At 42.1% G+C, this 13888-nt stretch overlaps 1 protein-coding gene across 3 annotated transcripts in view; it reads right to left on the bottom strand.

Annotated features, from left to right (window-relative positions):
* Positions 1 to 11689, bottom strand: part of btbd11b (BTB (POZ) domain containing 11b) — a 67124-nt gene extending 55435 nt beyond the window's left edge. The window contains exon 1 of one of the 3 annotated variants that reach the window (XM_058646475.1): positions 11392 to 11689. Coding sequence is in view for 2 of the 3 variants with exons in the window: in XM_058646474.1 (XP_058502457.1) it covers positions 7415 to 8267 (853 nt within the window). In the remaining variant the exon portion in view is untranslated. Of the gene's footprint in view, positions 1 to 7414; positions 9842 to 11391 lie in introns of those variants that run through there. The other 2 variants (XM_058646474.1, XM_058646473.1) reach the window with 2 other exon arrangements.
* Between the last annotated feature and the right edge of the window lie 2199 nt (positions 11690 to 13888).

Genomic DNA, 13888 nt, shown 5'->3' with positions numbered 1-13888 from the left:
CTTAGTACTTGGTGCTTTTTTTTGGTACCCGCTCTGTCGAGGTTCCAAGCGAGCTGAGCCAATATTAAAATGTGACGTCAACGGACTGTCGGTCCCAGAGTGTTGCGACATCCGACGGGAATTAAACTGAACAATGCCAAAACTGTAGATCAGTTAAAAAGACTTTTTAAAAAGCATGAGTGAATCTCCAACATTTAAAAAGGACATTTCTAAAATCTCTATATTTAACAGAGGAGTCTGGTGTATTTAGCGACAACACTGCCAAAAGCCAGAGATCGTGAGCTGAATCACAACCCGTTCCCAGGTATTTTAGTTCAGTGACTATGTCTGATGGAGTCTGTGCTCCGGTCATGCAGGAAGTACTGAACTAATCTTTTTAATTAATTGATTTGCAGAGAGAAGACCCGGGTTTGTGACTTTTCTGCATGGAGTTTGCATGTTCTCCCCCCGTGTGTGCGTGGTCCGAAACATGCCATATGGGGATTAGGTAAATTGGACACTCTAGATTGACCATAGGTGTGAGTGTGAGAGTGGGTGGTTGTTTGTGTGTATGTGGCCCTGCGATGGACTGGAGAACTGTCCAGGCTGTCAGCTGAGATAGGCACAGCACCCCCCGCGACCCTCGTGTGGAGGATAAAGCGGTAGAAGATGGACGGATGGATTCTAATGACTTAGTACACTGAAAATAACTGCTCTCTGGGTTAGGGTTAGGGTTAGGGTTAAAAAGACTTTTTAAAAAGTCTTTTTAGACTTTTTAAAAAGCATGAGTGAATCTCCAACATTTAAAAAGGACATTTCTAAAATCTCTATATTTAACAGAGGAGTCTGGTGTATTTAGCGACAACACTGCCAAAAGCCAGAGATCGTGAGCTGAATCACAACCCGTTCCCAGGTATTTTAGTTCAGTGACTATGTCTGATGGAGTCTGTGCTCCGGTCATGCAGGAAGTACTGAACTAATCTTTTTAATTAATTGATTTGCAGAGAGAAGACCCGGGTTTGTGACTTTTCTGCATGGAGTTTGCATGTTCTCCCCCCGTGTGTGCGTGGTCCGAAACATGCCATATGGGGATTAGGTAAATTGGACACTCTAGATTGACCATAGGTGTGAGTGTGAGAGTGGGTGGTTGTTTGTGTGTATGTGGCCCTGCGATGGACTGGAGAACTGTCCAGGCTGTCAGCTGAGATAGGCACAGCACCCCCCGCGACCCTCGTGTGGAGGATAAAGCGGTAGAAGATGGACGGATGGATTCTAATGACTTAGTACACTGAAAATAACTGCTCTCTCGTCACTAGTTTATAGGTTTATGTCACGTATAAAAAAACGTTTCGTGCAGCTGAGCTATGACAATCCCGCCCACATTAAAAGGTACTATAGTAACAGAAAACTGCGTGCCTGATACCAAACCGAGTAGAGCTGTGTAGTGCTAGAACTGTACAATGGAAAAGCACCATAATATGTGCTAGTACAGGTGAACTTGCCACCTACTGTATGTATTGGTAACATATGCAGTCAGCCAGAAGATTTCCCAGATAAAGCCCCCCACAGTGTGACCCAAAGCACTGCAGCTTGTCCACTGATGGTAAACAGGAAGCTAAACACATTACCCAGAGTGAGTTCCATGCAATAAGTGCACACTCTCTATGTAAGCATTGTTGTGGCTATAATGGAGTAAATCTAATTTCAGTGTGAAAGGTCAAGCATGAAAATGAGAAGCATACACTAATTTAGTCCTAGCTGCAGTAGCAGCTCCAGCTCATATTTTTCACTTTCGAAAGATCAATCACTGACATCGATTAAACTGCCTAAGATTAAAAAAACACGCCATAGTTCCACTCTGCCCACTCCACACTGAATGACCACTAACAGGTTTGCTAAATAGATCGACTGCATTCACACTGGTATAGCAACTATATGATACTACGTGTATGTTTGCCAGCTGCATGCATAAACACATAGCACCATGCAATTGATCCTGCAAACAATCCTCTTAGATGCATGAGGGAAAACAATGTTACAGAAATAAATGTGTCCATCTACTGCAGGTATACTGCCAGCTGGATGCACTATTAACTGTATTCTGTCACCTGTCTCGTCATAGTCAACTGAAATAAACTTTGCTGCAGCTCTTACTTGCTGTACCAGCCTCTGAGTCACATCAGCATTCCTCGTTCTCCTCCGAAAACTCACAATTAAAACCAGATTTGCTCCTGGGCCATGTGATTCTGTGTGTGTGTGTGTGTGTGTGTGTGTGTGTGTGTCCTTCTGTGTGCACAAATCGCCCTGCTGCCTTAAATGCATCTGTATAAGGGTTTCCTTTGCACATATGAGATATAGCATATCTCACCGACCCCCCCCCCACTACCCCAGACATAATGGGGGCCAGGTACTGAGTGGTACCAGAGTAGACCGCAGTCATTCCTGTCTGTCTGCTTTCCCCAGTACATGTGTGCACCAGGCACCAACCTTGCATGTCAACTCCGACTATTGGGTAAAGAGTAAAAGATGTGAGTGGAACGGGACGTGTACTCTCTCACCCCTGTGAAGCCCTGCTCCAACAGTGCAAAGCTCCATGGTAGAGGTCTCACTTCTGAATGTTGTAGATCATATTCTGCAAAATAAAGCTGTTTAAAGGAAAATCCCTCCTCACTGAAACACTGATGTTTGGCGCGATGTGCTACAATACAGTCATTTAATATTTTTGTGTACCCACTCTGCACAAATTTGTATTATTGGTTAGTCATTTTTCACATTCACCGCTCTCTGTTGACAAGGCACAAAGGGCTGTGCATCATGCAACAGGGATAGAGAATAATAATTAGCAAGAAAAAAAGGAAAGGGAGTAGTGAAAGGAGAACAATGGCAGAGAGTAGAATGCCCAGTTCTTCAAATTACCTCAAATTACCCCTAAACAGTGTTATATTTCACATGCAGCTGGCAACTGCTCTTCAAAGATATATAAATGTATAAGTAGGCCTATGTTGTGGCTGCTAACTGTGAATCTCTGACAGCTCTGTGATGGATTTCTCTCTGTATGATTGATGGACGTCGATGCGCAATTGACTTAACAAAGAAAGACTTGCTTATTTATTGTACACATGAAAACACATGCATGGTGTATGCCACTGTGTGGTTAGAAAAGAGCAAAAATAAAAACACCTTTGAATGTGCCGTTCGTGTTTACCAGTTTTAAAGCTACATGCCACAAAATGGTCTTCTTTGGGGGATATAAAAGTCAAGTATAGGCTAAACTTAGTCATTTTATTTGAAAAAAATGTCACCTGAGGCTGCTTTGTAAATGTCTCTGCATCAAATCATATATGATAAGCCACCTGTCCTCATGCCATAAAACAAAATTGGTCTATAACTAACATACATTGCCTATAATTGTTTTTAACCAATTTAGGGTGAATTTTCTCTTTGAGTTTAAATAAATTACAATCCAAAGCATTTCTGCCCAGACTTGAAAATCGCCTCGCACCTTAAAGGTAATTAGAAACTCGTCCTCAGGGTGGTACATATCCCTAAGCGCTAGATATCATGCTCACTCGAGACGTTTTCCTTGACAAGCACATCACTAAAGAAATCAAAGAGTCACTGTGTTCCCGTGTCTAGTGGGAGCCATAAGAAATATCCCACCATATAGAGCAGTTTCCTGTTCTGACAGGATCCCACAGCCGAAGAAGGGAAACCTAACACCCACCTGCGAATAACACTGAGTCAGACATGGTGAGAGAAGCCCCTGACATCTTGATGCATGTGCATGTGTGTGTGTGTGTGTGTGTGTGTGTGTGTGTGTGTTGCAGGCTGATGTGTGGGAGGCTGGCTGTATGCTTGATGTGCCATTGCAGAACTGTGAGCTGCAGCCTGTGCGAACAGACGTTATAGCATAAGGTAATCATGAATCCTGTGTTGAGGCAGACTTATAAAAGCAACCGAGAGCACGCTTTTCCCTCCTCCTTTGAAAAAAAAACCTGCAAGAAATAAATGATTGCATATGATGCACGTGTACATACAACATATATTATGAACAGTCCTTATACTGTACATAAAACCTCTTGTGCTTATTGCTTATTGGAGTCTGACATTCCCTGATATATTCTCAAGAGTATTTCAAATAAGAGTCACATTTGGATTCTTGACACTGCAGAAGTTAATGCTCGTGTGCAGTAAATTACACATCCTGTGCAGCCATGTTATACTGTTTCTGTAGAAATTAAATAAATGGTACTGGTAGACCTATCTCTATTACGATTTGACAGAGCCAAGCTAACCATTTCCCCAATGTTTTTAAGCTTAGCTAGGACAACCCACTGATGGCTGTAACTTGTGTGCATATTTCTGAAAATGTCCAACTACTGCCAGTATACTCAACCCCTCGAGGAAGAGAAAAAACCCTCAAAAATTAATTAGCTCTTTATTGAGGTAGCTAATAGAGGTTTCAAATATTCTAAAAAGGGAAAAGACCCAATGACACTGAGGCTTGGCTGACTTTGTGAGAGCACAGTAAGTGAAAAACAAATCAGCTTTGTAGGAAGAGATGAAATTAAGATATTCCTAAAGGCTTGCTCACAGAGATGGATGGGCTTTGGCATAATACGGAAAAATCACCTCAATTACTCCCACTTGGCAAAGAGACACAACAAGAATGGATGGAGTGATGTTCGATTTGGCAGGCGGTGGTTGGAGTAGGGTCACCCCACCCTTGGAATGACTGGCTGATTTTCTTCTCTTTTTTTTTTTTTACTTCTGGAAAGACAAGACATTAAAAGTCTGTCTCTCAGCCTCTCTGTCACTGTTGATAGAGGACATCCACATGGGGTGGAGGAGGTAATCTTTCACAATATGAAATTACCACAAACACACACCGCCGTCTCTTAACCCCCCGTCTGTTCTAATCCTGCAATAACTGACCTGACCTCACCGACTGACCAGATAAACACTAACGGGGCAAGTTTGGCTTCCGGTGTGTGGTCAGAGTGTATGAACCACACCAGGGCACCGTTACTGCGTATTCATTTGACACATGGCAATTACCTCCACCGACAAGGTTATGTTTTTGTCCATTTGTCTGTCTGCCATCAAGCAGCATAATTCAGACACTGTGGGAAACTGAGCAGCACAATGCTTTCTCTGGGTCCAAAATTATTAATTACAGCAATCTTAAGGTTTGTTTGAACACTTCAATGTACCGTATTACATCACAGAATGAGTAACACAATTGAGCCCTTTACAGCCCAGACTTCATGCATACTGTGTCACTTTTCAAGCCTTTCGGCATTACATCAATATTCCACATGCTCCAGACGTTTTTCTTGCATTTCATCCTATTCATCGGTCCAATGCACCACTGGTCACTCACCACACCTCTTCTACAGCTGGAGCCACATGCAAAGTGACTTTCCATACCGTACAGTGTGCGCTCATTCTTGTAAGCTCTAATAATATATTCCATCGCCTCTGGACTGTCCCACTGTCTTTGCACTTGTAAAGGCTTTCAAAAAGGTACATTATACAATAAATGTATTGTATTAAGATATGAAATGACCACAGTGTCATCAGAGATTTCACAGCTCGTAGCACTTTGAGACCCTGGTTACCAAAATATTAGTCAAACACAGCGAGATGCAGCTATGGGTCAGAAATACCCAATATTTCCAAACCTTAAAGCCTTGCTATCTTTGCAAAAACATCTCCACCAAAAAAGATTTTTTTTTTTTTTTTTTTTTAAATCTGACTGCAGAAAGTGAAGAGGAATATCCAGACAGATGCCAGTGAGGCAACATTTTCTCTCCTGGCCAGGTAAGCAATAGAAATTCAGCCTGGGATCTTCCTGTGCTCTTGTATTATATTAAATATAATGTTATTACAGTCACCTTGCCTCCTCTCGTGATAATTCTCCACAGCTGTGGCTCTACTGCTGCCGCTGCAGACAGAACTTGCTCTTTCAATCTCCCCCTGTTGCTAACACATGAAAATCAAATAAATTTGATGTTTATAAAAAATAAAAAAAAACAGATGCTGGGACAGTTATGTACGCATACGGATATGTGCATGAACGGCGTATTACACACCAGCTGTGTTACACACCATCACCTCTGGCAACCAACGTTTTCCAGTATTTTGAATTAGGATTGCAGTGCCAGTTAAAATGGTATTGGATACTGTTTTACATATTTCAAACATTAAAACTTTGCACTGAACGCAAAGTGAGTTTTTTGGCAGCGTTGGTGTGAACACCTTTAGTGTTGTCATTACTACAATTATCCCATATGATGTGTGCAGCCAAAATCTCACAATGCGCTTTGTATTCACGCAGAAACAGTGTGACAGAGTGACATGTATTCATATGGTTTTACTGCAGCTCAAGAGCAAAGAGTAAAATAAAGTGCCTCTCTGCCAGGCCACTGTTGGTGATTCATCAGCGAAAGTCTTTCTAACTTTCTGTCTGTCCATCTTTCACTCGCTAACTCAGTTTTATTCACATCACTCTGCATAATGCATGATAGCACATAGGTTCCCCCAAGGCCTCTCATTACATAAACCTGTTGCAAGAGGAGCCACAGCAGCCCTTTCACAACATCCATCAAAACAGGGGCAAGCCTGCGTTAGTGTGGTGTGTGATGTATTGCTGGTTAAGCTGTGGGGAAGTCTGAATACAATTACAGTTACAAAGCACACACAAAAGATGTATTTCACAACACTAGAAACCAAAATGTCATGTATTGCATGTACCAGAACCGGCACATGTGCACAGAAATGAAAGACGTTCTTTCTCTTTGGGGGAAAAGAATAAAAGCAACCCCTGCAGGGGATCATTGTAGGAAATGGGGAGAGCTGCTTTTACTAAAAGCTCTCATAGAGAGCCATAAAGCCTGGGGATGACAGACCCAGCTTCATCATTCGGTGCATTAAAAAAACAAGCACATATGAGGGATATTAATCAGTAACAACTGCAAAATTAAGACTGCGCAGAAGACACAGGAGGCCAGAGGACCACTCTCTCCCTCTGTGGTCTACTCAGTCATCTGCTGCCTGCTCCTCTAAAGGGAGGAACTATTTCAGCTGCACAGATCTTTTTAAACTTATGTCTTTCATAAAGGTCCCCAAAAAAAGAGAATTCAGTTTTAATGTCCTGGCAGCAAGTGAATGTGAAGATCTTCTTGAATAGACATGATCACAGTTCCCATAACTGTATCATTTATGTTGGTGGTGATCTACTTCATAGACCATTTATTATATTTGAGATGAATAAATCAATGAATGTTTTTATGTCAGCAGTGAGATTAAAAAAAACACACAAAAAAAACACTTTATGACCAGAGGCATTGTGGTTTACAAACTGTGGCTGTTTGGAGGAGAAGATAAAAGGGGGGGAACCCTGTTGCACTGGGTTTCGTTCTCCATAACTCACCGTTTGCATTCTTCCCACAGATGAGGTGTTGCCACGGCTGCAGGGAGCCCCACATCTCCGCGTCACCGTTGACGGCCTGCTCCAGGAGCTCCACGGTGAACTTGGGGATCCCGTTATCTCGCTCCAGTAGCGCACTGCGCAGCACCCGCGCGTACACCTCGCGGAAAAGGCTCTCCATGCACGCAGCCAGGTAGATGGCGGCGTGCTCGTGGATCCGCACCGCGACCCTGCTGTCCACCATCCACCTGAAGAACTTCCCCACGTTGAAGATGAGTCCGCAGCGCACGGACTTACCGCGGCTAAACTTGTCCTCCTCCGTGCTCATGTTGTACAGAGACAAGGCACTGAGGGCCGCGCTGATGCAGCTCATCGAGACGCTCCACGACAGGACGATCTTTATGGCACTTTGGATCTCGTATTTGGTGCATTTGGCGTAGCGCAAACTCAGGCGCTGCGCCTCCTTGGCGACCCTGACCAGAGCCCGGCTGACCAGCACCGACAGCCTGTGCAGGACGTCCTGCGGCGGGGTCGGCAGACTCATCTCCTCGTCCTTGTTCAGTGCGCTCGCCACTTCCCCGAGGCTCCACGGCACATCCTCAAGCTCGGGTAGTTTGGCGCACCGCACGGTGCACTCCAGGATCTCGGCGTCTTCGACCAGGACCGTGTTAACAGTGTCCAGGCTGTTGTGTCGACTGTGCATCGAGTCGGTTAATTGCCAGTAATTCGCCCCATGTGCATCCGAGCAGCACAGCGACGCACTGGAAGATCTGAAGGAGTCTGCGGCTCCACCATAACCTGAGTCTAGCGTCAAATCCTCCAGGGTCCTCGCGACTGACTTACTACTCCTGGCCATAACTGCACTTCATGCTGCAGAGGAGGGCTGCTGAAAAGTGCAGGAAAAATACCCCAAAAGATGCTGTTCGGGTGGGCACGTGCCCGGCACGGCACGAGCTCTTTATGAACAAAACAAAAAAAAGCAAGTGTTCTGTTTTTCGATAAAGTCCATCCGAAGGTAAAGTTGGACGATCTCACTTACACTGCATCCACAGTGTCACTCGCGGTGCGTGACAGTGGGAGGCGGGGCCGTGGAGAGCAGAGAACAGCTGCCAGCCAATAGACTCACGGGATGAAGCAGCAGAGTTTTAATTGGATCGCTTTACTGGATCGATAAAAAGTCATTGATGTGATCCATGATCGCACTGAATAAATGTGAGGTGATGCTTATTTTATTATTGTCGATAAACTAGTTTTGGAGAAACCTACGTTCTTCTAACTTTGGCATAAAATCAATACACAAAGTGTTATATGTTAAAGGGAAATGGCTCTACATTATGAGGCTCTTAATAGTGTTTTTACATAATCATGGTTAGGACAAGTCCCCCAGAGTATCAGGCTTTTCAGTTATTTTCTAAGGGCCAATGTCTGATGGTAACATGACTCAAGACCATTAATAATAGATTGCATGCATAATGTATCCTGTGCTCCTCTACTGGGGAGCTCATTGAAGAGATCTGAATTACTTTCAAGGTCGTTCTGTGATCAGGATCTCATCTACCTGGGTTATATCCATATTTCTTTTAGCCAAGAACACACACTGTGGAATCTGTTGGAACCCTAAACAATAACCAAGGTGAATATATGAACATTTAAACCTCAAAGTATCCTGAAAACAGCGGACACTTGAGATAGTTAAAGGTCCAGTATAATAAAAATGTCTCAGTGGATGAATGTAATCTGGCAAGTAGATGAACTTCATGATAAAGAAGTCACTCTCTGATGTGGCTTCATCATGCATTTACATTTGTGATGCTGTGAGACTTAAGACTTGTGTATTTAAAAGCAGTCCGGACATAATTGTTGAGCAACAGTGAACCCTGGTGTTGTGCAGTAAAACTTCAGTTTAAGTGTCAGCGCATGCTTTTCCCATGAGTGACACCAACTCTAAATGAATGACATAAATTATGAATGGAGCAGAATTCATTGAAATTGTATTGTCCAAAGCAGGGGGCTTTTCAAAATACTTCAAAGGGAGCGTCAAACTACTTCTGCCTTTATACATTCAGTCAGACTTAATTTATTTATTTGATTTAACCTTTATATAACCAGGTGAAGTCCTGTTGAGATAAAGATCTCTTTTACAAGGGAAGACCTGTCCAAGAGGTCAGCAACACACGTCATAATAAATAAAGTTTAAAAAGACAGATTACAAACAATAGACAATAATTTAGGAAACAATTTGGCAATTACAAAGTGCAGTCGTTGAGATCACAGTAACAAAAACATAGGCAAAAAGCTTTGAGTGTGATGAGTTCATATATTTTTAGTTTGGTTTGTGTTAGTGTATTCCAGGTAAAGGGGGCAGCAAAACTTAACGCCCGTTTCCCCAATTCAGTCCGAACTCTGGGAACAATCAAGTAATAAATGCTGGAAGAATGTAATGCATAATGGGCTATTTGTTCTTTGTAGCAGAGAGCATAAATAAGATGGAACCAAGCCAAGAAGCGTCTTATAAATCAGTGTCATCCAGTGAGTTTACCTTTGTATACTGAAAGAAGGTCACTCAGCTTTGGCATACAAGTCACAGTGATGAGTGAGGCGACTACAGCCTGTAGTCAACCTTAAAGCACAGTGATAAACTGTATTCATTGACTGAAGACATTTGGTTACAGAACATCACCATAATCAAGCAATGGTAATAAGGTAGCCGATACAAGGAGTTTACGGGCCTTGAGGGAGAAGCTCTGATTTGTTATAGTAATAGAACAGAATAGTGTGCTTTGAAAGAAAGTTCCTGATCAAGCAGAAAACCTGGACTGGAGACCAACTCTATAGATTTGCCTTGGACAGATCTTATTAATATATAAGTATTTTCTGGTAATTCACATATATGTGAAAAATACCATGAATTTGGTATTGTCTGTTTGCCAGTTTCAGTGCCTGCAGATGAGTCTGAACTGTATTAAAAGCAGACTGTAAAACTCTAAAGCCTTTGACAAGTTGTCACACAGGTTATTTATAATATAATCACATTTGAGCTTCACCATGCATGAAGGTGTACTGACTGACTACATTCAATCAAACTAGCTCCTTTTCAACAGGGGTACGCCCCTGATCCATAGCAGACTTTAGCGTGGCAAAAGCATACGAGATGGAAAAGCAAATTTCACGCCCCTTTAAGTAGTTAAATCGATTACATTTTTGCTTTGTAATGCTGATACAGTTCTATCAAGGAGTCGTGACTTTTGGTTCATGCTCCAGTCAGATGTGTGTGTACATCTGCAGCATGTGCAAATCATAACTACCATCGATCACTCCCATGCATGCACGTACACGTGTTCAGACTGTGAAGGTCAAAGTGAAGGTCATAGTCACATGGGACAGCTCTCTCTAGTATCACACGTTTACAGATTGCCACACATTACTGTTATAAGGATAGGTCTGTTTCCTTATCTCTCTCTTTAATTGTGTTATTCATCAGTGTCTCTTTATTGACTGCTCTATCTTTAAAATCAATGATGTTGGTAGCCTGCATCATAGGTTTGGCAGAGTTACTGCTGTGAAAATGAAAGTACCTAAATCAGGGTTAAGGTACTTTTAGACGGTAAAACTAACCTTGAAAGGCCTTTTATAGTCTTTATAGCCGTGAAGGATGATTTAATGTCTTGTGCATGTTGGGTGCAAAAAAAGGGACTACTTTAATCAAACTTAATGTAGAGGGACTAGTGTGTCAGCAAAACTGAGGTTCTTTGAAAAAGTGTACGTTTGTGGCAAAACCAATCAACCAGGAAAAACCGAGAAGACATCACAACATTATATACACAAAACAAATCCTGCTTCCTTGACATTCTGCCAACAGCAGGCTTTTTAGACGTGCAGTGTGCAACAGTTAAGGTTTATCGGCATAAACTGGGTATAACACCAATGAGTATGCATTTTAAATGAAAATAATTTGGTTTTCATAGCCTTAGAGTCCTTACCTTAGACCTTAGTTCCTCCTGTGCTTGATCTGGCACATCGGGCGGCAACTTTCCATGTCCTTTTATCGGCAGCTATCATCTCTGCTTCTTCCCAGGGGATGTTTGCCCTTTTCAGGTCTTCCAGGAATGTCCTTCGTCAGGTATTCTTCAGCCTGCCTCTCTTCCTTTTACCATCTGGAGGTACCCAGGTCATGGCTGATTTTGAGTGTCTGTGTCTGGGTAGGAGTAGGATGTGTCCTGCCAGTTGCATTCGTTTCTCTGAGATGGTGTCACTCAAGGGTCTTGACTTTCTCAGGATTTCTTCATTTGTTCCTGCCACATCACTTTCTCTGTTGGAAAGCATCCAGCGTTTTGGTTAGTTTGACAGTACACTTCCATAGACTTAGAGTAAACCGTTAAATATATACTTTATCAAGAACCGCCTCTGCCATGTAGTGGACGCCTACTATGCAAACAGGGTAGAATGACTAACTTTTTGGTATGCAAAGGCCACCATAGTCCTCACACACTTGCAAAAGGGAGAGGGAAGTGGAGATGCGCTCCATTTGTCACATTCGACAGCCTTATCTTTAGATGTCACTAATTCTTACTCACTGATCCCCTCAAATCTTGTGTCAGGTGCCAGGTGTGTTCCCTCAGGCCATGGCCATCATTGTGTCACTATTATGAAAGAATTATCAGTAAGGAATATTGGTAATGGACAACTTTCCTGTTTAAGGTATGTTTCAGAAGCTGGAGTTATTGGCAGTAAACAGTTTCAATGTCCTCCACTCCAGACAGGATTTTAATCAAACCACAGCACTGATAATGCACTTTTCAAGGCGACATCCATGAAAACACAGAGACAGTGGAATAATCGCAGTCTTAGTACAACAGAAAACAGGCAGAGTCGAGCAACCATAACATATTACAAGTTCAACTAGAAACCAAGATGGGACTATTTAGCAAATTGCTAAACTGCCTTTATTACTACTTACAACATAGGGACTATTTATGTCTAAAGGTAATTGCACATTTGCACTCAAGATCCCTCGGGCTCCATGCTGGGGCCTCTTCTGCTCACACAGATTATTGAAAATGTTACATACAGTAATTATGCAGATGACACAGATTGATATTATTATATCATCAGCGTCAAAGTGCAGTTATCCATTACATGCGCAGAGCAAGAGTTACACAAATTAAACAGAAGTAAGGATGAGCTAAAGTCAATGAACATGAACATATTTTCCTACAGCCTTTAATTTTAAATGAAACCCTCTCTGAATTGCATTCTGTGAAATAAAATTGACTTGCATTGCCACTTTGGTCCAGAGCTAAATGTTTCAAATGCCATTCATGGATAATCACATTTTACGTTAGCTACTGTGGTGCCCAGAGCATACATCCCAGTGATACCCTGACCTCTCTTCCACTACCTCCTTTACCACCACCCACATTAATTTAATGATTTTCTTTAGTAACAACACATCCCCCACTATTCAGATGCCCAGCATAACAATTTAGGACCTCAACAATCAACATTCCAGTCTCCGAGGGCATCAAGAAGATGCTCCTCCCATTCTGCCTGCACAGGTGTGGGGTAATTGTGTATCTCACTGACTGTGACCTTTTGACACCTTGACTCACAGAATCTGTGACACATCAGTAGATAATTACCCCACACCTGTGCAGGCAGAGTGGGAGGAGCATGATCTATTGAAGGCCATCATGTCAAACCTTGAAAAAGAAGAACTCTTGTTGAATTCATAAACTGTGATACTGAGCAAAGAGCAGAGTGTGTGTGTGTGATTCCAATGCATTTACACCGGAAAAAGTTGATGATAAGCAGAGATTTTCAGGGCAACTAGATGATGTATACTACCATGATAGATTTGTTGCTTTGCAGTGAAATGCATCAAAGCAGTCTGTCTAGCAAACTGCTTTCATCTCGGGAAGAAGTGCAGTATTTTTGATCTCATGGCCACTGGCACAACCATCTGCTGTATGTACATATATCCAATTCTTTGTGTCAATCATTTGCCAAAACAAACCAATATAAAAAGTTTTTTTAAAAAGCTCTTTAAAGAATGAAACCAAAAATTAAGTCTAAAACAAATGATCTGTAAAGAGAGAGCTTGAGTTTGAGACCTTCCAAAGAGAGTTCCTGGTTAAGACTGCCATCTAGTGTTCACTTACAAAGCTACATGTTTTCCTCTATAAATAGTTTCCAAATTACAGTGAACTGGCCTCATCTTTTCAGATCAACTATTAGTTCTTACGGATCCAACAACAGTAATAATAACAATCAACTCATCACATGTTTTCAATTACTTTGTTTGGTAAATCAAGGTCAAATCAAGTCATGACTCGAGCAATCAGAATATGTCAAAACGACTATAACTATTATTAAAGCATTGATACAATTATGGAGTTGCTTTTGGAAAAAAGAAGATATGTCCAAAAACATGATTAGTGAGTGTTGTGGAACATTACTCCTGCTATATAGTGCAAATAG

Source organism: Solea solea, chromosome 12, assembly GCF_958295425.1.
Source record: "Solea solea chromosome 12, fSolSol10.1, whole genome shotgun sequence".
In the NCBI taxonomy this organism is placed as follows: domain Eukaryota; kingdom Metazoa; phylum Chordata; class Actinopteri; order Pleuronectiformes; family Soleidae; genus Solea; species Solea solea.
The sequence above is the reverse complement of the archived record's forward strand: the minus strand, read 5'-3'. Positions and strand labels throughout refer to the sequence as shown.